Consider the following 24,493-nt stretch of genomic DNA (forward strand, 5'->3'; position numbering starts at 1 on the left):
ATGTTATCCCCAATATTTAAGTTTTTCTGGTCGTCTCTCGGTTACATGGCAAGTTATCCATTCCAACATCCCGACACGTAGGGCTTTTCAACGCTTTTCTGCACAACTCTGCCGCGCGCGCCAAGATACGCGCACGCATGTCGGACCTTATTTGTCGGACCTTCGTTGCAGTGTGATTGGTCAATACACAATTGGGCGGAGCTTATTGGATCGGTCTATTACCAACATATCATTTTCATTAATATTACTATCTCATTAATATGAACCTTTTTTCCTTAACTTCTTCCAAAGTTTGGTGTGAGATTTGCTGAAGAAACTAAGAAGTTGGGTTATGTGTCTGGAAGAAGTTTTGTGGTGAACTTTGAGGTTTTCGATAATAGAATTAAGGCAGGAAAAGGATTGTCTTTTAAAGTTCAGGTAAGTCTAAAACAGCTGACTTTGAAAGCTTTGTACATCATACAACCAAGATTTAATTTCAAACAGATATTAAAATGACAAATGAACTGAATCAGTCAGAATAAATTATTTAAATATAAGTGTGACTTCTGCCCTCCTCCAGCTTTTGTTCTTGACCATCTTTGGTCATTCTTTATTCAAACTGCGAGTTCTTCCTCCCTATATGGATGACTTTACACTTTACCGCATAGAGAGACATTTGCCAAATTTGGACCATGGGTAGAGGTCATCCAGATTGTTTACAATTGTCATTAGTAATTTTAATTTTGATTTGCTCAAAGTCACCTGGAAATAGAATTTTGTTCTTTAAACAGCAGAGTATATGTTTCTGAACAATAAAATAACTTTTTTTGTAATTGTTTTGAACTAATTATATGTTTAAAAAATAAATTAAGTTGTGTGGGGGATGACTCCGCCTACCCATTTTGCGACGTCATTCGAGGAAGACTTTGCCTTGATCGAACATCGAACACACGTACCTGCAAGTACATTCAAGTCCTAGTCGTGAGTTTGTACGTTTCGAAAAAGGTTTTTTCTTGCATTTTCCCGGCAATGTCGACCAGGTGCATGCTGCTGGATGCAGCAAGACAACTAAAGTTGGGTTTAGTTTACAAGACTTTTCCAGGGCTGTGCAGCAAACAGTTCGAGCCGTCGTGCTTTGAGAATCTAGAATACACTACACATTTTGACATGAAGAGAAAAGTTCTTTTCTAAAACATGACGCCATCCCAACAATTGGTCCAGCTAGTATGGGGCGCCGTTTGTCCATTAATTGTTTGACACTTTTAAGGCATGTTTTTACCATGGTTTACAGCAATTAGATGTAAACCATAGAAACTGTTGCCAAATCCTGTTATGGTTTACATACCAGTAAAGTATTTGTTGTGTATAAGTTTATGGTTTACAAACCATGAACATACAAAAAACAAAAAAATTTACGCATCTTAAAAACATGGTTAATAAACCATAAAAACTGAAGCATCAAATTCATGGTTTACAAATCATGGTTTATAAACCATGAAAATTGAGACATCTAAAAAACATGGTTTATAAACCATGAAAATTGAAGAATAAAAATCGTGGTTTACAAATCATGGTTTATAAACCATAACAAATGAACCATAAAATCATGGTTTGTGACCATGGTTTATAAACCATGAAAATCGAGACTTCTTAAAAAACATGGTTTATAAACCATGAAAATTTACACATCTCAAAAACGTTGTTTGTAAACCATAAAAAAATGTGCACTTACAAATCATGGTTTACAAACCATAAAAAATGTGCACTCACAAATCATGGTTTACATACCATAAAAAATGTGCACTCAGAACTCATGGTTTACAAACCATAAAAAATGTGCACTCAGAAATCATGGTTTACAAACCATAAAAAGTATGCACTCACAAATCATGGTTTACAAACCATAAAAGTGTGCACTCACAAATCATGGTTTACAAACCATAAAAGTGTGCACTCACAAATCATGGTTTATAAACCATAAAAACGTGCACTCACAAATCATGGTTTACAAACCATAAAAAATGTGCAGTCAGAAATCATGGTTTACAAACCATAAAAAATGTGCACTCAGAAATCATGGTTTACAAACCATACAAGTGTGCACTGACAAATCATGGTTTATAAACCATAAAAAAGGTGCATGCACAAATCATGGTTTATAAACCATGCAAACCTATATGATCGTCTCAGTTAAACCTCCTTCCCAATTCTGATCGGTTCCCATTTCCCCCATGCCACGTGCGAGCCAGCAATGATGCAATGCACCCGGCACCGTCATGCTGTGATCAATGCACCGTGTGTGTCATCATGCTGCCATAGCAAGCCTCCGACATTTTCTGTGTATTTTGTGGTGTATTTTGTATGTGATGTGACAATGGCCGACCAAACAACAAACATGGAAAGGCTAGTTGTTACGGCTGTAGTAGATGCCCTCCAAAGTACTTTAGTCGTTGATCACACGGTCCCGAGCACCGCGGCAGGGGGGCCACATGGCATACTGTACACGGTGCATTCATAGAGCTATTATTGCATCAGCATTACACACACGGTGCATTGATCTCAGCATTGACACACACGGTGCATTGCATAATTGCTGGCTCGCACGTGGCATGGGGGAAATGGGAACCGATCAGAATTGGGAAGGAGGTTTAATTGAGACGATCATATAGGTTTTCATGGTTTATAAACCATGATTTGTGTATGCACCTTTTTTATGGTTTGTAAACCATGATTTGTGAGTGCACGTTTTTTATGGTTTATAAACCATAATTTGTCAGTGCACACTTGTATGGTTTGTAAACCATGATTTCTGAGTGCACATTTTTTATGGTTTGTAAACCATGATTTCTGACTGCACATTTTTTATGGTTTGTAAACCATGATTGTGAGTGCACGTTTTTATGGTTTGTAAACCATGATTTGTGCATGCACGTTTTCATGGTTTATAAACCATGATTTCTGAGTGCACATTTTTTATGGTTTGTAAACCATGATTTGTGAGTGCACACTTTTTATGGTTTGTAAACCATGATTTCTGAGTGCACATTTTTTATGGTTTGTAAACCGTGATTTCTGAGTGCACATTTTTTATGGTTTGTAAACCATGATTTGTAAGTGCACATTTTTATGGTTTGTAAACCATGATTTGTAAGTGCACATTTTTTTATGGTTTACAAACAACGTTTTTGAGATGTGTAAATTTTCATGGTTTATAAACCATGTTTTTTAAGAAGTCTTGATTTTCATGGTTTATAAACCATGTTTTTAAAGAAGTCTCGATTTTCATGGTTTATAAACCATGGTCACAAACCATGATTTTATGGTTCATTTGTTATGGTTTATAAACCATGATTTGTAAACCACGATTTTTATTCTTCAATTTTCATGGTTTATAAACCATGTTTTTTAGATGTCTCAATTTTCATGGTTTATAAACCATGATTTGTAAACCATGAATTTGATGCTTCAGTTTTTATGGTTTATTAACCATGTTTTTAAGATACGTAAATTTTCTTGGTTTATGAACCACGATTTGTAAATGTTTTTTGTATGTTCATGGTTTGTAAACCATAAACTTATACACAACAAATACTTTACTGGTATGTAAACCATAACAGGATTTGGCAACAGTTTCTATGGTTTACATCTAATTGCTGTAAACCATGGTAAAAACATGCCTTAAAAGTGTCAAACAATTAATGGACAAACGGCGCCCCATAAGCTAGTGGGGAAGTCGAAGAAGGTACCTGAAGGACGTAACAAACCTAAAGGAGCATTTGCCTAACGTGAAAAAAAATCAAATATTGTTTCAACTTTGAGGGCATGTTTTTAGCTTGGGCCAAGCAGCACTACATTGTGCTGGCACTGCATGCGATTCATCGCGCCTCGATCGACAGCACGAACAGCGCCCTCTCGGGTCGGGCTTATTTTTCAAATTTGTAAATAATATGGAAACTTATTTTTCAAAACCTTAGTTAATTGTTTATTCATATTCCACTCATCAAAACACATATTTTAGTGACAAAATCTTTATTTTGACAAAATACCACTTCCAGGTGACTTTAAGATCTCTTTGCTTGCTCTGTTAATTCCAATCGTGTTTTTGTATTTAAAGTTTTAAAATTTGTACATGTACATATATAATGTTATTAATTTGACCTCTGGCCGCAAGTGCAATTTTAATTGTGAATACACCATTAAAACAAAAATTAAAAATCAATCACATCAAATAAAACAATCTTGACCATAACTTGTTCGTTTTGATGTTTCAAAAACTTACGTCTTGTTTTTTCTGGGTTTTTTTCAGATTATATCTGGAAAGATTATATTATTTCCTCAAACTACTTTGAGTATCGGACAACACAGGCTGCGAATAGCAACACCCAACCGACCAATCAGATCACTAGTTAGTGTTCATTTGACGAATAATCATGGCCAACTATTCACAGACTCTTTTGCTGTAAGGTAAGCTTTGTTTGTGTTGTTAACTTCTGTTTCATTAAACACTAATAACCACAATAATTGACATATTTGAGTGATTATTGTGGTTTAAATGAATCAAAAGTTGCCTCAAGCATGTCAAGTGGGATTTGAACCTGCAATCTAATGTGCAGGTTCCCTACAAACTGAGCAATCCAGCCCTAATGTTAAAGGTCTCACTACATTCATCAATATTCTGTGAGGTCCATTCAAACCTTTTTGTCGTAAAACTTGGGATCACTCCCAAAGTTATGATTCATGACACTGTGACCTGGGAAGCAGCAAGACAAGGATTACCTTAAGGGGGTAACACTTTATTCTTCAAGCATTAAATGGTGGGCCACAAGGGAAACTGACTGAGTACATTTTGACTATTTTGGGGTTAACAAGCAAACATATATCAAACTCATCTTTAAAAGCCTCTACAAAAATGCTACAAAAATAATAGAAATACAAGAGAAACCACCTTTAAGATAGTTACTCCTTGTCTGTCGCACATACATTGGTTTGTGATTGCATTGTCTACAGCTATTTGCTGCTTTGATTGCATGGTTTGAAGAAAAAAAGGCAACAGTTGTATTCGGTTGCAAGCTTAAGGGTTAAAAATTTCGAGGTTAAAAAAGGTTTGAGGTAAATTGTTTTGTAATTAAAGGGACACACCGGCTCACCGTTTACGCAATATAGGGCTGTAGAATCATAAATAATATTTTTATAGTTGGTTGCTGTAAACAAAATCTTCAAAATGTCACGTAATTAGCGAAAAATGATTTTAAAAAACAAAAGCGGTTGAAGGCCAGCGTGTACGTGTTTCCAGCCGTTGCAACTGTCAAATCTTTGTGACATCGTCGCACAATGTTGTAAGTAGACTGGTGCTTTGTTTATAGCAACGTTTTACTACGACGCAGCATGAGGATTCAGTCTATCCATAAATTATAAACAACCAGCATATCTGGATCAGGCAAATTCTTCAACGATGGAGGTAGTCTTGCTTCAACGTACATCCAAAGATCATCACGACGAACACAACAAACTAACCCAGAGTATGATAAGACATGTGACAAGTAAATAAACATTCCTGGCACCAACAAGGCCTACTACTGCATAGCCATGATGCAGTTTGGAATGTGATTGTGGCGTACATGCTCCCGACGTGCTACTCCTAGAACTATTTCGGTTTCGTTCGGCTATCATATCGTCTCCCAGACGATAGCCGGACGAAACCGAAATAGTTCTAGGAGTACCGACGTGCCAGGACCCAATTTCATAATGCCTGTAGGCCTATAGAGGCACAGAAATTTGCTTAGTACAAAATAGTATTGCACAGCAGAAACTGATACAGCCAAATTTTAATTAAATTTTAAATGTTGTGAACTTGTGGCTGGTGCCCGACTAAATTTTTGAATAGTAAAGAAACTTTGTAGGCAGTATTTCCTGCTAAACAGATGAAACTGATCAATGGGCCCTGTAATATTCACAGTGAAACATTTTTTAATCTCGGGGGGGGGGGGGGGGGGGGGGAATCGTGAGGGATTCAAAAGCGTCCTTGAGAATGTATTTTGAAACGTAAGCATAGCTGCAAATCTTGAAACGTAAGCCTAGCTTGACTCGGATTGTAATTTTTTATTATAGCGTAATGAACCTAAACGATGTATATGGATTGTATAAGCGTAGCTGCGTAGCTTGGAACATACCATATCTTTTGGAACGTAAGCATATCTTGGAACGTAAGCGTAGCTTGGTATCTTGGAACGTAAACGTAGCTGCGTATGGAACGAAGTGTAACTTGACTCGGGATTGAAAACGTACCTTTTGTTATTATTGCGTAACTTGAAGCAACGTAAGAGTATCTTGTAATGTAAGCATAGCTGAGAAGCTGTGTAGCTTACAACGTAACCTTATCTTTTGGAACGTAAGCATATCTTGGAACGTAAGCGTAGTTGGGTATCTTGGAACGTAAACGTAGCTGCGTATGGAACGTAAGTGTAACTTGACTCAGGATTGAAAGCGTACCTTTTGTAATTATAGCGTAACTTGAGAAGGAACGTAAGCAAAACTTGGAATGTAAGCGTAGCTTGGAACGTCATATCATGGAAGGTAAGCATAGCTGGATATCTTGGAACGTAAACGTAGCTGCATATGGAACGTAAGCGTAGCTTGACTCGGGCTTGAAAACGTACCTTTTGATATTATAGCGCAAGTTGAAGGAACGTAAGCGTAGCTGAGTAGCTACATAGCTTGGAACGAACCAAATAATACCTCAACAATCTCAAAAATAACACTTCATTCACAGATTTAAGAAATATGTTTTTGACAAAATTATGCTTTGAGGGAATTTTTTTTAATCATTTTTTTTTATTTATACAAAATTATTATTCACCTGTTTTTGTTTTTTTTTCTTTTTTTCTTAATAAAACATTTTTTAAGCTACTCACACAATAACACTGTCAGTACACTATAACAAAATGCGGTATTCCTACTATTTGACATCATCAATCTTTTTTTATTGTTACCTGAAAATTCCTAGCAAAAAGAAATTAGGAGCCATGAAACAAAACAGAGCATAATATTGGAACGTTGCGATCATAAGAAACAACGGATTCGACACAAGGTGTACCGACTGACAAACCCACGATGACAAACATGTAATCTGATGTCTGGCTCCCAACCCCTCCCAAGCTCACGGCGAGACCCACAAGCTGGGAGTTCATAGCGCCCGGGATTACACCTCCAGCCCCACGAGACACGGCATGTGCGGTACGTGATATGCCTGCGTTCCGATTGCTCCACGCCGTGGGACCATATAACAAGCTTCCGTTACACGGACTCTTTGAATGCGAATCTTATGTTAGATTTTTCACCATTATCTACATTTGGTAGCGATAATTTGAATACATGATCTTTTTCTTCAATTACTCGTTAATAATTTTGTAAAAAAAAGATTTAAATTTGGTTTGGTAAGTTACTTTTAGACGGCTGGAAGTAAAACTAGCCCGGAAGGTCATGTGATTGTTTGTACCACTTTTTGGTTAGAACAATCACGCAACCTTCGTTTTTGTTTTAAAATGCTCAAAAACAGCAAAATTTGATGATTTTTTTAAGGGACTGTTCTTCTTCATTCCTGGAAGACCGTTGAATTCATTTCTTAGTCTATTTTGTAGCCCAAATAGCCCAATTCGTCCGGTGTGTCCCTTTAAGAACCAAGGTGAACTTGCATTTTTTTTCAATAGAATGACATAAATTCAAAGTCTTTGTGCGATGCAGATCATTACAATTATCCTGTTTCATACTCGCACATAAGCAGAAGATAAACCTTCCATCTGGTTCAAACCAAAAGTTCAAGTGAAGAATAAAAGTTTGAATTTAATTGTATCTACAACAAAATAATAAAGAATTTGGATATGATTTCTTGGTACAGAAATATAAGTAGATTCTAAAGTTTCTGTTGAATATTATACACTTATTGACATGCATAATTCGGTAACTAGTGTACGTCTATTCCCTCTCGGGACTTTGAGTGACCAGGTTTGGCCAAGGGAAATAGGCCCCTCTTCTGGTCACTCACAGGCCCGAGGGGAATAGACGTACATTAGTTACTGAATTATGCCAGTCGTGTTTTATAACACAGTCTTAGACATGTTAAATGTGAAAAAAGAACAGAAATCTGGAAAAGAAAGGAAGTTTTGTAGTTGCTGTTCATGATTCAGGTCAAGAGAGGGCGCTGTAACCGGGCACTATTTTCAACGACTAGTGTCCGCTTGGGAACTAGTTCCCGCAAGAACATGCGCGCGATCACTAGACTATATTAGTTCATCCCACGTGACCCTGTTTCAGCCAACCAGAATACAGAACAAGCAAGAGGTGTGTTATAACATGTATTAACGCCCTCAAGTTAGAAGTTTCATTTCCTTAACTTGAAATTATTATAATTATTTTTTTATTATTATTATTTTATTCGCCATAACAGTACAAACAAAATACATTGACAACATTATACCCCAAGATGGGCAAGGAACAACAAAAGCAAATACATACTATGATCCGTAGATCTGTTGCCCCACATCTGGGGTACACAATAAAATTAATATAGATTTAACATAATATAGTACACAAAGCAATAATAAAAGCAGAAAATTCAAAACCAATAGAAAATGATAAATATATATTAAGAATAAAAAATAAATTAAATTAAATTAAATTAAAAATAAATAAATAAGTAAAAATAACAGATGGGGTAAGGATAATCAATAAAGGGAAGTAAATAAATAAATAAAACCTAAACTTGTAGATAAATTAAAACGACTTAAAATATTGCACAAGTGATTGGGCTAAAGCTACTATTCAGTAGATTCATGAGATTGACAGACAGAAAATCTAAGTGATTTGAGAAAGCTGTGGAAGGGCAAGAGCAGTAGTGAATTACGAATGTTTTCTGGCAAACCAGACCAAAGTCTGGGAAAAAGATGAGGAGCAGATAAGTGCAGAGCATCGGTTCTAGCATACAGGTGTTTGAAGGTGAGAACATTAGGATATCTATGGTTGACACATCACAGTGAATAAGGTTAAACTTACATTTAATGAAAAAATACAAAACAGAAAAATTACAACAAATTGACATAGACGACCAGTTGAGGGACTTAAGTCTATCGGGGTAGGACATTTCACCCATCCTCTGCCCAAGAATAAACCGAGTAGCACGTTTTTGTACCCGTTCGAGGGCCTGAGTCTGGAGAGATGTATGAGGGAGCCAAGCTGGCATGCCTTATTCTAAAATTGGGAGAACTAGGGGTTTATAAAGACAGAACTTAGCTGAAACAGAAGAATTGAAAGCAATGGTCTTAATGAGGCCCAATGTTCTATTGGCACTTGAAACATCATTTTTAACATGATTATTCCAAGAGAGCTGAGCATTCAGAGTGACTCCAAGGTATTTGACAGAGGATGTGGGTTGCACAGGAAAACCTGAAAGAGTGTAAACAGGGGGGTCGAGAGAGTGTTTACGGGAAATATGCATGATTTTGGACTTTGTAGGGTTGAACGTCATACCATTGGAAACACTCCAAGTGCTTAGCTCATCGAGGTCATGCTGGAGGGAACTTACATCTAAACAGGAACGGATTGGACGATAAATTAATACATCATCAGCGAAAAGAACACAGTTAGAACTGAGGTTGTAAGATATATCATTGATGAATAAATTGAATAACAGAGGCCCAAGAACACTTCCTCGAGGAACATCAGAGCTAACTACGGACCATGAGGAGTTCATACCAACAAATGTGACTCTTTGTTGACGATCAACCAGAAAATCTTTTGTCCAGCTCCAGAGAGATACACGGATGTTAAAGTTACTGGCAAGTTTACGAACAAGTATATGGTGGGGCATACGATCAAAGGCTTTGCTCATATCCAAGAAAACTGCATCAATCCTTGGGGGACTACGCTTATCTAAAGTTGTAGCCCATGAATGATACACATTCATAAGTTGGGTGACACAAGATTTTTAAGGAACAAAACCATGCTGCTTATCAGACAATAAACAATTAGAATTTAAATGATCTTTAACAGCATTAGCTAACAGTCTCTCCATGATCTTGCTAACGAGAGAAGTGAGAGCAATAGGCCTATAGTTACTAAGAAGGGAACGGTCACCAGATTTAAACACAGGGGTGATGTTGGCAAGCTTCCAACCACGGGGAAGGCGTCCACAGGCCATGGAATCATTGAAGATTCTACAGAGAACCGGAGAGATTGTAGAAAATGTGTTACGCAAGAATTTAGCGTTGATTCCATTTGGCCAAGGAGCCTTCCCCAGAGGTAAGGAAGATAAGGTACCCTGAATATCATCAACTGAGAAGTTAATACTAGACAGAGCTGGAATGGGAAAATCACATGTGGGAGGGTCTTGACAAACGTAGACATCAGCAGAAAAAACTGAAGCAAAATAAGTATTTAAAGCACAAGCTATTTCATGGGGGTTGACTAGTGTTTGGGCTCCATGTTTAAAAGACAATGGGGTAGGTGATCGTTTTCTACTACGAACAAAGGACCAAAACCGTTTTTTTGTTATCCTTAGATGAAAACATGTTATCAACAAAGTGTTTATAAGCAATATTTTAGCTGATTACGTACAAGTTTGTAAGTGTTCCAATCAACAAGAGATCCAGAGCGCTTAGCCTTGGAAAACAGTTTACGCTTTACAGAGCACAAATGTTTCAGGTCAGCATCAACCCATGGAGAATTGTTTCTTTTCCTTGTCCGCTTCCTAGAACCAGGAATGGCGTCTTTGACAGCATTAATCAGATCCAAAACACCTTCCCATGAAGAGTTGATGTCATCTTTGTCAAAAACAAGATCCCAGGGTGCATATTGGAGGAGAGCGTTGAGATGAGAGATAGAATCGGGATTGTAAGACAAAAACTGTCTAACAACAGAGGGATACAGAGGAGAAGTGTTCAGACGAGTGACGAACTGAACGGCAAGGTGATCGCTGGTAACAGGGTTGGGAACAGTCTCAACGGATACAAAGTTATGTGGAGAACTACTGAAGACCAAGTCGATAGTGGACCCACAAGAAATGGTATCATCACTACAAGGGGGATGAGTGATGTCGGTGACAAGCTGAAATAGGTTCAACGAGTCGGCAAGTTCAAACAAGCGAGAACGGTTCGGGGAGTCGGCTACCGCAGGATTACAGTCAATGTTGAAATCTCCCATGAAAATAATACAGTCAAATTTGGGAAGAAAGTGATCCATTCTTGAGACCACGGCGTTGAGATCATCCCAAAACGAAGTAGTGGCACAGGGAGGGCGATATAATGTGCCAAGAAGACATCTACCTCGCTGGCAGGATAACGACACCCACAAGAGTTCAAGCTCGGGGGAGTCAAACTCGGCATGGTGGACAGGATGGAGGTTTGCTTTGACTGCAGTCAAGATGCCACCACCACGAGAGGGACGGTCCTTACGGAAGATCAAGTAGTCGTCAGGGAGTCCCAAGATGGCGTCCGAATCATGTTCCTTGAGCCAAGTCTCCGTCAGGATGTCAGGTGGGGTCGAAGAGGCGATTGAAGTGGCAAGATCCAAATAATGACACTAAGAGCTGACTTGATTTAAATTTTCATTCCAAAGTATATTATACTATTTGCTACATTCCCTCTGCTGATTGAACTTCTTGACCAGTAATTTACTGCCGTGCAGTATAGGCCTACATCCTTGTCTGATATTATTTGCTACATTCCCTCTGCTGTTTGAACTTCTTGACCAATACTTTACTGCCGTGCAGTATAGGCCTACATCCTTGTCTGATATTATTTGCTACATTCCCTCTGCTGATTGAACTTCTTGAACTTCTTGACCAATAGGCCTACATCCTTGTTTTATTGATCTAGTACTTGTTTTTGTACCTTGTTGTTTTCATTTAGCGTGTAGTATACAAACTAAAACTAATAATAATATTCAATTATTATCTGTAAGCTACGCATGTAATGGGGTTCTCTACTCGAGAAGGTTTGCTTTTTAGAGAGCCCCACCACTTAATCACCTTCTATTCTTTGTTTAACCATGTATTTATTATCATTGGTCACCATAACATCATACATTTCTCAATCCTTTATTTTTTTTTTAACTTGAACCTCTGTGTTATCACACATTCTAGCAGTTTGTTTGAATTTTGGTTTAGATAAAGTTTTACTTTGAATCGATGATAAGTTTATCATTTAAACCATACAACAAAAACACAATGCAGTTGTCATCATCTCAAAGCAAACCACACTCATAGTTGAATTCGCCAAATGGCTTATATAATCTTTGCTTTAAACAGCGGAAGGTTTTTAATGGAAATGGTATTTAGACTTGTTTATAATGCACTTGTTGACCATTTTAATGTAATTTTGATATGTTTACACTTCTGAGTTTTTCGTAATTATCGATTAAAAAATCAGGCCCCAACCTAAAGGTTTTGAAAAACTAAAAACACTTCTGCCGTTGAGAGCGCGCGCCAAAGGACAATGCCGCTGACGTCATTTGTGGGAGTTTGCTTTGTTATACCTCCACGCTGCAACAAAGCGGCTTTACAAATTTGAGCTCCCAACTATGACGTTTTAAGAGTGATTACGTAACGGGGCTTTTTCGCAAATCTCTCAGAAAAGCACTGGATAAGGGTATTCAAAATGATTGTTTTTTTACACAATCAAAATCTATTTATAATCATATGACTCGATTTCCTTATTCATTGAAAACATTTTAAATGGAATTCAGCAAAGTTCACGACTTTACATTTTCGTTCAAGTAGGTCTTTAACATGTTTAACATGGTTTTTTTTTAGAATGGACAGATGCAATGCAGCATTTGCATTCTAATCCTCTGTTCTGCCAAAAAAGCTTGCAGACACTTCTCTTGCAATATTATAGTTGTCTTTTGGCGACCGTGGTTCCAAATTTGGGAAATTTGTTACTCATGTAAAAACACTGATTAATAAATAATAAAAAATATTTTTAATGCAAATAATCTGAGGAAGTGTGCACCTACAGGTCGCCCTCCCACACAGCTCTTAACTTTTTAAGTTTTTTGTCTCTTAACTGTGCAATTGCATCTTCAAAATACTGGAATAAGTTTGTGGAAGCTACTGGACTACAGTCACAGCCTAGTTTGTGCCTGGTGTGATGTCTTACCTGAAACAGAAATATTGACATATTGTGGCTCATATACTACATAAAGGTGACTATAATACTCCATGTTGTGTTAGCACTGCAGCCTGCTCGCTGGGGTGTTTAGGGAATACAATTGACTGTGAACAATAGACATCTTCACCAACAATTAAACTGGTCAAGCTTGCCCTGTTTGTCTCTATAGTTCTGCTGAGCAAAGGAGCTTGCCTTACTCAGCATTATGAATCTTGTAGACAAACCAGCCAGCACCATTTTGTAAGAAAATACTCTGGAACTCGCATTCTATACTATTCAAACTCCAACGCCACCTTTCAACTACTACTGATTGGATGTGGGGATGTCAGCCCAAATCCTGGACCAACTGGTTTCGAGGATGGTTCACCAAAAAAGATTTTTACTCAGCAGAATAGACGCATCACATATGACAGTCTTTCACTTCACAACGGCAATCCTGGCCGTGGCAACACTCGACTCGAATTAAACCCTGGAGTTTTTGAAACAATAAAATCTTTAGGCATTCTTCCCAGTAGAAAAACCCACCGTGGAAGCCTGGGAGCTTGAAAAAGGTTTCAACAATCAACTCCTCATGGTCACTCCATTCCATTTTCAACATCAACTATACCCTCTCCAGTCTCACCTACAAGTGATGAGCCAAAGAATCACTTAACGCTTAACGCCCATTCTCTTCGCAATAAATCCACCGAACTCCAGGACTACGTCCTCGACCACCATTTAGACATTGTTTGTGTCTGCGAAACATGGCTGACTCCTAACGATCAAGCGGTGATTGCCGATTTCCTTCCGGAAGGATTTACCTTCAAGCACCAAACTAGAGCTACTGGGTGGGGTGGTGGCGTTGGTGTCCTATTTCACAACAACCTCAAGGTGAATATTCACACCTTTGATGCTTTGAGAGTTTTGAGATGATATCAGCTACCTTTACGTCCGACAGCACCAGTGTGGACATCACTGTCATATATAGACCTCCGAGGAGTCATTCATCAGTCTCCATGTTGGTTGATGAATTCTCTTCAATGCTTGACAACAGAATGTTCAAACCCTCACCTCTTGTTATCACTGGTGATTTCAACATACATCTGGACAATCTTTCATCACCTAATACATGTACCCTGAAGTTCAATGACCTGCTAACCAGCCATGGTCTTTCACAGGAAGTCACAATGGCTACCCACGCTAAAGGCCACATCCTTGATGTCTTCATTGTTTGTAACTTTGACAACCAGCTTTATTCAGATGTTCAAGTTATACCTGGAATATCTGATCACTCTGCCATTACCTGCAAACTCCACCTTACTAAGCCTCATCATAACGGTAAAAGAGTAGTTGTACGAAACATCAAAGCTATTGACAGAGTCTCATTTGCCAGGAACGCCATGCAAAGCATAACACCATCTACGATTGATAATGTCAGCGATGCTGTCGACCAGTACAACTCTCAAGCACGCATCCTTCTTGATTCTCATGCACCTGCAACGTCCCGACATGTTAAGGAACGTCATGACAGCCCTTGGTACATGTATAACAAGGACATCACCATTGCAAAACAGAAGCGCAGATGTCTCGCATGAAGATGGCGCTGACCTAGATTAGAGATTCACCGGCAGTTATATTGTGCTCAAAAGTGCGTCGTCAAGTGCACAAAGCCAAGTGTTCTTACTACGTAGGTGTCATAGGTGATTGTGGGAGCAATTCCAAACGCTTATTTACAATCGTCTTCTTCACCGAAAACAACCATCTCCACTACCCACTCACACCAGCAGTGAATCACTTGGTAAGTGTTTTTGCTAGTTCTTCCAATCCAAGATCGATCGCATCTGCAGTAGCCTTCATCCTGATGAGTCAATGTTACCAGCCCCCAGGACTTCAGCCATCCTAGATACTCTCAGACCTACTACGGCAGATGAGATCGAGCGTCTCCTACGTCAAACTCCCGCAAAGTCTTGTGAACTGGACCCAATCCCTACAACATTGCTCAAAGAGTGTTCCACTACTTTTGCACCAATAATTGCGAGTATTGTCAACTTGAGCATTGATCAAGCCACTGTTCCTGTGTCATTAAAAATTACTCACATCCATTATCTCCTGAAGAAGACATCCCTTGATCCTGAAGTTCTCAACAATTATCGACCGGTGTCAAATCTTCCATGCTTGTCTAAGATAATTGAGCAGGTTGTTTTTTCTAGAGTCTCTGAATATCTTCTTGGTAATGACCTTTTCGATAACCATCAGTCTGCCTTCCGTCCATAGCGTTAAGACTCTCCTTGTTAATGTCTCTGACCATTTTATACTCAATGAGATGGATGGTGGAAATATTACTGCTTTGCTACTTCTGGACCTTTCTTCCGCTTTCGATACGGTGAACCATAAGATCTTACTTCATACTCTTCAATCACTTGGTATTACTGGACAGGCATATAAATGGTTTGAATCATATATAAGTAATCGTTCTCAGATTGTATGTATTAATGATTGTAAATCTGATTCTATGCCTGTAACTTGTGGTGTTCCGCAGGGGTCTGTCGGTGGTCCTACATCGTTTTCCATATATCTCAGCGATCTTAAGAGCATTCTTCAACGTCACTCCGTCAAATATCATTGTTACGCAGATGACATTCAGTTATACGTTTCTTTTTCCCCAAGTCAAAGTCAGGCACTACATGTATGTTCCATTCACAATCTTGAATCTTGTGTGGAGGATATTTGTAGCTGGTTGAGTCTGTACTTTCTTAAATTGAATTGTGCTAAGTCTGAGTTTCTGTTATTTGGTTCTAAGATTCAATTAGATAAGATCAATGTTACTTCTTTCAAGATTGCTGATTCTGTGATTCCTCTCTCTCATTCTTGCAGAAATCTTGGTATAACTTTCGATTGTACAATGTCTATGTCAGCTCATGTATCCAATGTGTGTAAATCTGTTCGTTACCAGTTGAGAAATGTTGGCCTGATCCGCAAATACCTGACACATCCAGGCACTGAGGAAATAGCTCTCATTTCTTCTCAACTGGATTTCGGTAATAGTCTTCTTTTTCACTTACCCCAAACTCAACTTTCTAAACTACAAAAATTACAAAACCCAGCTGCTCGCATTGTCACTCTTACCAGGAAACACACTCACATTACACCGGTTCTGAAGTCACTATACTGGCTACCAGTCGAATCTCGTATTACTTTCAAACTTCTGTTGCTTATCTTTCATTGCATTAATGGTTCTGCTCCTATATATAACATTTCTTTGGTTAAAGCTTATACTCCTGTGCGATCTCTCCGATCTTCCAATACATACATGCTACAGGTCACTAAGAGTAGCAAGTCATGGGGCAACAGGTCTTTTTCCCATGCTGGACCCACACTCTGGAATGACTTTCCTCTTCAGATCCGCAATATTTCTAATCTCAATACTTTCAAGGTACGCAATACACCAGATGGTGGACTGTACTTTCACGGAAGAAGAAGAAGAAGATGTTGATTTGAAAACCACACTGTTTAATCTCGCATATGTGTAATTGGTCTGTTTGTCTTATTTTCCTTGCTGTGTGTGGTTCCCCCTCCTGTGCGCCTTGAGCACCTTGTTTTGGTGGATTTTGCCGCCCCATAAATATTCTTTATTATTATTGTTATTATTAATAATGCACAACCTTTATCTTGTCAAGAATAGGGCGTCAGATTTTGAGGAGTTTAATGATATGGAGGCTAAAGTATGTCAACAAAAAATGTCTAAGCAAATGTGTCTCCAACGTGTATTATGTCAAAGCAGATTATAATCATGTTCTCATAGAAAAGGGTATGAAAATACATACCTTTTGGCAGCTTCTAGCATCCTAAACTAAATCAATTGGGACTGCCCAATCAAGCAATAATTATTCTACATACAATTTCATTGCAAACAATTTATGTTGTAATCATGCAGACTAATCCAGGTAGCTTTAAAAAATCTAATGTCATAAAATATATTCATAAATACCTAAGACAATTTATCCATTCTGATTGGTCGAGAGGACATCATGTGGGGGTGTTTGAACGGATGATATAACACCAGTAAAAAGTGTTGAAACATAGGCGTGACATGCGAGCTTGAACCTGTGCTTATAAGACAGTTTCTTCATTCCTATTGGTCTTAAGCGACGGCTGAAAAGAGTTGAAACATGGGCGTGACACGCGAGCTTGAACCTGTGCTTATAAGACCGTTTCTTCATTCCCATTGGTCGAAAGCGACAGCTGGAACAGTTGTATCACATCACGTGATACGCAAGATGCGCACAGCAATCTCCTTGTACAGAGTTGTTTACCGGATGCCTTACCACTTCATAGCTGGAGGGGTGTTGTGTTCAAAGAAATTATTGAACCATTATAATTTTTGCATTACTGTTACTTTTTGACCAAAAAGTGTTGATGTCTTTTGACCGAAAAGGTATTTATGAATGGGAATCAAAGTATGTTGAATCGGTTTTCAACAAGTGGTTTAAACCCGCCGAGGCCTGGTTCTTGATAATTTACCTCAACTTCATGCCGGTAAAATTATCAAGAAAACATTTAAAAAAGGTGATATGTTGTTATGTAGGTGGCCATTTTGTGATTTACATGAAAAAAATTACAAATTCCGGAGGGCTCCTCAGCTAATATTAATAAGTTGAATGTTAGGAAGCCCTGTGCCAAAAATGGTGCTTTGTCTTGACTTCGGCTCGATTAAATTACCACAAACCAGGCCTCGGCAGGTTTAAACCACTAAATAAAAACCTTTTCACTACACATTGAGTCCCTTCTTAAAAAACTAAAAGGTTTGATTAATCGCTAGTGTGAGAAAACAAATTTCCAATTTCAAACCTTGAATTATTTCTTTTCTAGACTAAAAGATTTATTTCAAGAGAGAAAGAGAAAGTAACTTGAGACAATAACCTTGGTCCTGTTATTGATGATATTGGAGTCTCATTATTGTGGTGCCATTGTGGTGTTCCATTGTCTTGTTTGTTCAGGGATGAAATTAGCAAATCGCTGAAGCATGCTCCTGACATTGGAAATATTACCAGGGAATAAATCAATACTGGCAAATGATATGTAGCTAACCGTGACTCAATGAACGACCTCACAACAAAAGCAGTTTCTTTTGGAATACATATTGTCATAATTGCTCCATTTTTTCCAATTAACTCAGAGTATGTCCTTCATAGTTATCAGAGTTCAAGTAATGTCTTACCTTGAATTTCATAAATAGTATAAAATTAGATATTTAGAGCCTTGTGGGCATGTTATGAGAAAGTATATACAGTAGACTTAACCCTTGAAAAAAGTCAAGCACCTACATGGAGTTGAATGCAAAGTATGCCTTTGATGGCTTTTTTAACTGGTCAATTGTCTTAATCCTATGTAGATGTATACAATACATTCTCGTCGGAAAATGTTCACATTTTTGAGGTTTGATCCCAAATCCTGAGCTAATTATGTCAACACAGGAAGAAAATCCATAATTAGGAATACATAATTCTCAGATTTGAATTTAGAGGCATTAATTTTACATAACCACATTACTTTGAAGTGAAATATTTCTCTAAATTCTTTATAACGCCTGGTGGCTTAGTGTAAAATATCAAGGTTATCATTACAAGGTGCACAAAAGCACCATTTTTGGCACAGGTCTTGCTAAGGTTCAACTAATTAATATTAGCTGAGGAGCCCTCCAGAATTTGTAATTGTTTTTATGGATATCACAACATTTCAAAATGCCACCTACATATAACAACATACAGTATCACCTTTTTTTGAATGTTTTTTTTTAGGTGTTCGGGGCAACGGCCCGGAACACCTCTTATTTTTGTTCATTTTTTTCCCTTCTTTTTCTTCATACTTCTTCTTCTTCTTCTTCTTAGGTGTTCGGAGCATAGCTCCGAACACCTTTTGTTATTGTTCGATTTTTTTAGGTGTTCGGGCAAGGTGTTCGGGCAACAGCCCGAACAACTCTTTGGTTTTGTTTGGTTTTTAGGTGTTCGGGCAACAGCCCGAACAACTCTTTGATTTTGTTCGTTTTTTTTTTTTTTTTTTTTTTTTTGGGGGGGGGGTTTATTATTCTTCTCGCTGTCGATTGTTCGCAAGAAAAAGCATAGATGCGAAGCTTGCATTAAGTTGAAACTTTGCACACAGGTAGACAATAACCAGTAGATGATGCAAAAGTTGTTACGTCACGATGACGTCATCAGTTGACGAGATACACTAACTCAAAGTTTATTATTTCAAAAAATCATAACTTTTGATCTACATAAGGGATTTTTACAATCAATACATCATCGGAAAGGGCATTAAAAACTCTGTAAACGCCTCACAAACATGACCCCATTGTGATTTTGTCTTCCGGCTCAAAAGAGAGGTTGAAAATTTCAAAATTCACGTCTAAAGAACAACGTAAATCCCCCGTTGGTATGTGCATAAACATTACACTTAGGCATACACACAACGTGTAGTGTATTAGCTGTGCGGGAGAGTCACGCTCACGTGAGCTTCATGTAGAATAGTCTTCGTTCAAGGCGTTTAACTTTTTGACCTTGTCTTCTGGTTCAAATCGAATTTATTGTATATTATCTACGACCGTACTGCGTTGATAACACCGGTTCCCGTCCGATCACTGAAGTTAAGCAAAATCGGGCGTGGTCAGTACTTGGATGGGAGACCAATGGCGACCAAATTTTGTATTATTTATTTTTTTATTCAATTTTTTCTTCTCCTATAAATAGCTTCGTCTATTTTCAAGGCGTTTCCAACCAACATTTTTTTTCCGGTTAGTTAGTCTCTTCTTCAGTCGTCATTATGCATAAGGCTCCATCCAACCACAAAAGCTATTTAGACAATCTATACATCATATGAAATGGCATTAGGTACGTAGTCTGTTTTCAAGGCGTTTTCAACAAACATTTCCCTTCCGGTTAGTTAGTCTTTTCTCCAGTCATCATTATACATAAGTTCCTATGCCCTCAACCACAAAAGCTATTTTGACAATCTACATCATACGAAAGGGCTTTACGTACGTAGTCTGTTTTCAAGGCGTTTTCAACAAACATTTCCCTTCCGGGTAGTTAGTCTCTTCTCCAGTCGCCATTATTCATCAGTTCACATTTCCTCGACCACAAAAGCTATTTTGACAATCTATACATCATATGAAAGGGCCTCACGTACTTCACAAAAATTGGTATGTTGGTGACCTTCTCTTGACCTTTTGACCTTTTTAAACCGGAAGTGCCTGTAAAAGGCTTTGAAAAGGCATTATTTTAAGGCTTTTAGGTTGAAATGTACACTTTTTGATGCTTTACCATAAAATTATTTCACATCGAGAAAACTGTTTGGTTTTGATTTCTTTGCAATTTGACGAGCTATTAACAACACTTTTTCATTGATTCAAACACTGACCCAACAATAGCCGAACACCTAGTGTTTGTTTGTACAAACACTATATCTAGTTATTTTTTTTTGCTTCTTTATCTTCTTCTCTCCGTCCCTTGTCCTCTAACAAAAGTACACTTCAAAACTCGTATGAACTTGAAAATTTGCACATAGTTAGATATGCATTAGGAGTGGAATACTGTGTTGGATACGTCATGATGACGTCATCCATTCTTGAGTTATAAAAATTCAAAGTTTAATACTTCAAAAAATAATAACTTTTGATCCACATGATGGATTCTTACAATCGATATATCATCGGAAAGGTCGTTAAAAACTCTGTAAATGCCCCGCAGACATGACCCCATTTTTACCTTGTCTTCTGGTTCAAATTTGATTTTTTTTTGTACATTTTCGTCAAAAATACATTATTTGTTTTGAATACGATCATACTGCGTTGATTACTATGATACTCGTCTGATCACTGAAGTTAAGCAGCATCGGGCCCGGTCAGTACTTGGATGGGAGACCGCTTGACACGTTAATGTTTTTTTACTTTTCTTTTTTACTTACTTATTTTTTTATATAAATAGCTTCGTTTATAGTATGTTTTCAAGGCGTTTTAAACAAACATTTCCCTTCCGTTTAGTTAGTCTCTTCTCCAGTCGTCATTATTCATAAGTTCCTAGGGCCTCAACCACAAAAGCTATTTTGACAATCTAAACATCTTTTGACAATCTAAACACCTTTTGACCTGTCTAAACAGGAAGTGCATGTAAAATGCTTTGAAAAGGCCTAATTTCATGGTTTTTTTCTTTTGATAATTGTCCACCAAGGTTGTATTTTTGTACTCCCGTAAGCCAAACACCTTGTTTTAGTTATGACAAAAACTTTAGTCTAGTTCTTCTTCCTCTTCTCAGCGTCCCTTGTCCGCTAACAAAAACAACTTTCCCAAACTGGTATGAACTTGAAACTTCGCATATAGTTAGATATTTATTAGGAGAAGAAAAATGTGTAGTAACATCATGATGACGTCATCAATTCTTGAGTTATGAAAATTCAAAGTTTATTATTTCAGAAAGTCATAACTTTTGATCTACATGATGGATTCCTACAATCGACACATCATCAGAAAGGTCACCGGAAACGCCTTACAGACATGACCCCATTTTGATCTTGTCTTTCGGTTCAAAATCGAGGTTGAAAATTCTAAAATTCATGTATAAAGAACTACAAAATTCCCCCATTGATTGCGCGTACAGATTTTACAATTACATGTACAGATTTTACAATTACATGTACATGTACTTTGTCACCATGTGTAAGTATGCGGTGCATTGCGGTCACCATGTGTAAGTATGCGGTGCATTGATTGTACTTAACAAAAATGGACATGTTGGTGAATTTTTCTTGACCTGTTGACCTTTTCAAACCAGAAATGACTGTATACATCCTTTCTTGCTTTACCATCACAGCATACAAGTCTGGCAAAGGTCTGGTTTAAAAAAAAAACTACTGATGACGTCACCAAAAATAAGTGCGCCCTCTAGCGCCAGATTATAAACATCTAAAAATACATTTTTACTCCTTCATAATAGCAACGTATCCGTGCAGTCTTAGCTTGATGAGGTCATCATGTGTCAGGTGCTATTGCTTTAAAGGTGCACTTTTCAAAGCTGTGTGTATGCCAAACCAATGTTCGACTAAGGTGAAACTTGAGTACAAATCTTGATAACAAAGCAAGGTGGAATATTTTGTTACACCAGGTTTTTACTCCCGGAAACCGAACACCTAGAGTTTGTTTTAAAACAAACTCTAAATTTCTATTTTTTTTTTTTTTTTTTTTTTTTTTTTTTTTTTTGGGGGGGAGACCTCTGGTTGGATGTGTATTATAAACCAATATGAATCATCTGAGTATCTAGTTAAAAAAACACAATTTTGAGGCAAACAAACAGTACTATCTCACACCACGGAGACTTTAGACCAGTGTAAAAGACACTTTATAGGGGATTGTTAAGTCTAATAAAAAACATACGGTATATTACCAGTTATACCATCTTTCTGGAAAGGAAAAGCACACTCTTTCCCTGCTACACTTATAATGTACCAGCCATAACTTTAAAGACGGTGCTAGATTGTACGTGTTGTGTTTCCAGTCGAGAGGTGCTTAGATGGGTAAAGCATTCAAAAAACAAAAGAACTATCCTCTATTCTTTGAGAAGTCCCCTCTCCTGCTATGATCAAGCATGGATGTTGAGAGACAAACTGTCAAATTTCTGAATCCATGACAAATCCAGTCATTACTTTGACAACATGTGTTCACCCTAGCAAAGTCTGTACAGTAGAAACGACCAGACACTCGCTGTGAGTGTAAGCATTTGCTACATGTAAATGTATGTGGTCTGCAAACAGAAAAGGCAGTCTGGAATAATCTTGGGGATGTCTCGGCCGGAAGTTTCTGTCCGGACCGGACAGCATTCTTCTAAGAGGTAGGATTACCTGGTGTGGCTGTATCTGGTGAAGGCATCCCACACACTAACTTGGTAGGCAAGCCATCACTCTCATGTCTCTGCACATATGGTGAAGGTTTCATGCTCAGTGAGGGCCCCAAAGATAAATAGCCTGCCACAGCTTGAAGAACAATAATATGCAGAAGAGTAATCCCACTTTCGTGTACTAAGACCCGACCATGAGATACGAAACCCTCATTCTCTTCTTCATCGGAGCTCACAGAGAGAAAGGGGCCTCTTTCTGTGTGTTGATTGTCTCGCAGGAACTCACACTGCTGTTCTTTGCCTTGGACCATGTGAACTACTCATGGAGGATTTCCTGCTGTCCGCATCAGAGATGAACTCCTTGCCTTATCAATGATGAGTTAGAGAAGTTTTTTACTTTGTCCTTTCCAAGACCACTAACAATTGTTCTCTGTGGTCCTATGATCAAGCTCATGAGCAGAAGATCCAACAAGATTGTGAAAGATTCAGGTGGAGCGTTTTGGCTCACAGAAAACCTGTTGTTTTTATTAGTGATGGATGCTCTTAGGACCAGATACTGGCTGCTGAAGCAACTTCAAGAAGAATGCAATTGTTATTACTATTATTAACAAATATATTATATCCTGTATTGTATTACTTGGTATGGTGAGCATTATGATGAGTCACATATTTAGCAACCACCCTGAGCTTTTTTATGACTAACAGGACTCGAGAAAAATGATATTTTGTCATAATTTAGCGGCCTGTTTGAAATTTTATGGCTGACAAAGAAATTAAAAACATTCCGCTAAGAAGACTAGTGACAAGTTCTGTCCGCGTGTGCTATGTTGCTAGTTAATCACTTCAAAACACATCATGGCTTAAAGGGTCTATGTACTTTTTGTAGGACAAAACACATTGTCCACAGATTCACACCAAACTTACACAGTTTGAAGATAATGATAGTAGAAAGCTTCCCTGAAAATATACGTCAGAGGTGCTGTAGTTTTTGGGAAATGGGTAAGACAATGTCATGAAAATAATTTTCGTCTCACAAATCATGCGACAACAATTATTTTAAGCATGTTAAAATGTATTTTCATGACACTGTTTTACTCATTTCTCGAAAACTACAGCACCTCAGTAACTAATATTTGAAGTGAAGCTTTCTACTTTCACTATCTTCAAACCCTGTAAGTTTAATGTGAATCTGTAGACATTTTGAAAAAGTACCCAAATCCTTTAAAAAACCAAGTCCCATACCATTAATTATATTGAAAGAAAGCTTAAAACTTCTTGACCTGTTGACAAATCTTGTCCACCTGGCTGAGTCTTTAACAAAAGTTAAGCAACCATTGTGGTCTGCACGCCATCTTGGGGTTTAACTAGTACCAGGTCTGACCATAAACCATAAACAAAAATATTTATCATGTTGACTGTCCTGTTTTTAACTACAAAAGCAGGACAGTTCTTTTCAGAACTAAGAAGTTTCCCGAACATCCGATAAAACTA

General features: G+C 37.9%; 1 protein-coding gene across 2 annotated transcripts in view; it reads left to right on the forward strand.

Moving 5' to 3' along the window:
• LOC117289600 (protein DEFECTIVE IN EXINE FORMATION 1-like) overlaps nt 1-24,493 on the forward strand; it is a 57,487-nt gene that overhangs the window by 29,339 nt on the left and 3,655 nt on the right. For both annotated transcript variants that reach the window (XM_033770803.1, XM_033770811.1), the window contains exons 10-11: nt 292-417; nt 4,286-4,443. In XM_033770803.1, the coding sequence (XP_033626694.1) occupies nt 292-417; nt 4,286-4,443 (284 nt within the window). The remainder of the gene's footprint in view (nt 1-291; nt 418-4,285; nt 4,444-24,493) is intronic.

The sequence above is a fragment of the Asterias rubens genome, chromosome 1, assembly GCF_902459465.1.
Source record: "Asterias rubens chromosome 1, eAstRub1.3, whole genome shotgun sequence".
In the NCBI taxonomy this organism is placed as follows: domain Eukaryota; kingdom Metazoa; phylum Echinodermata; class Asteroidea; order Forcipulatida; family Asteriidae; genus Asterias; species Asterias rubens.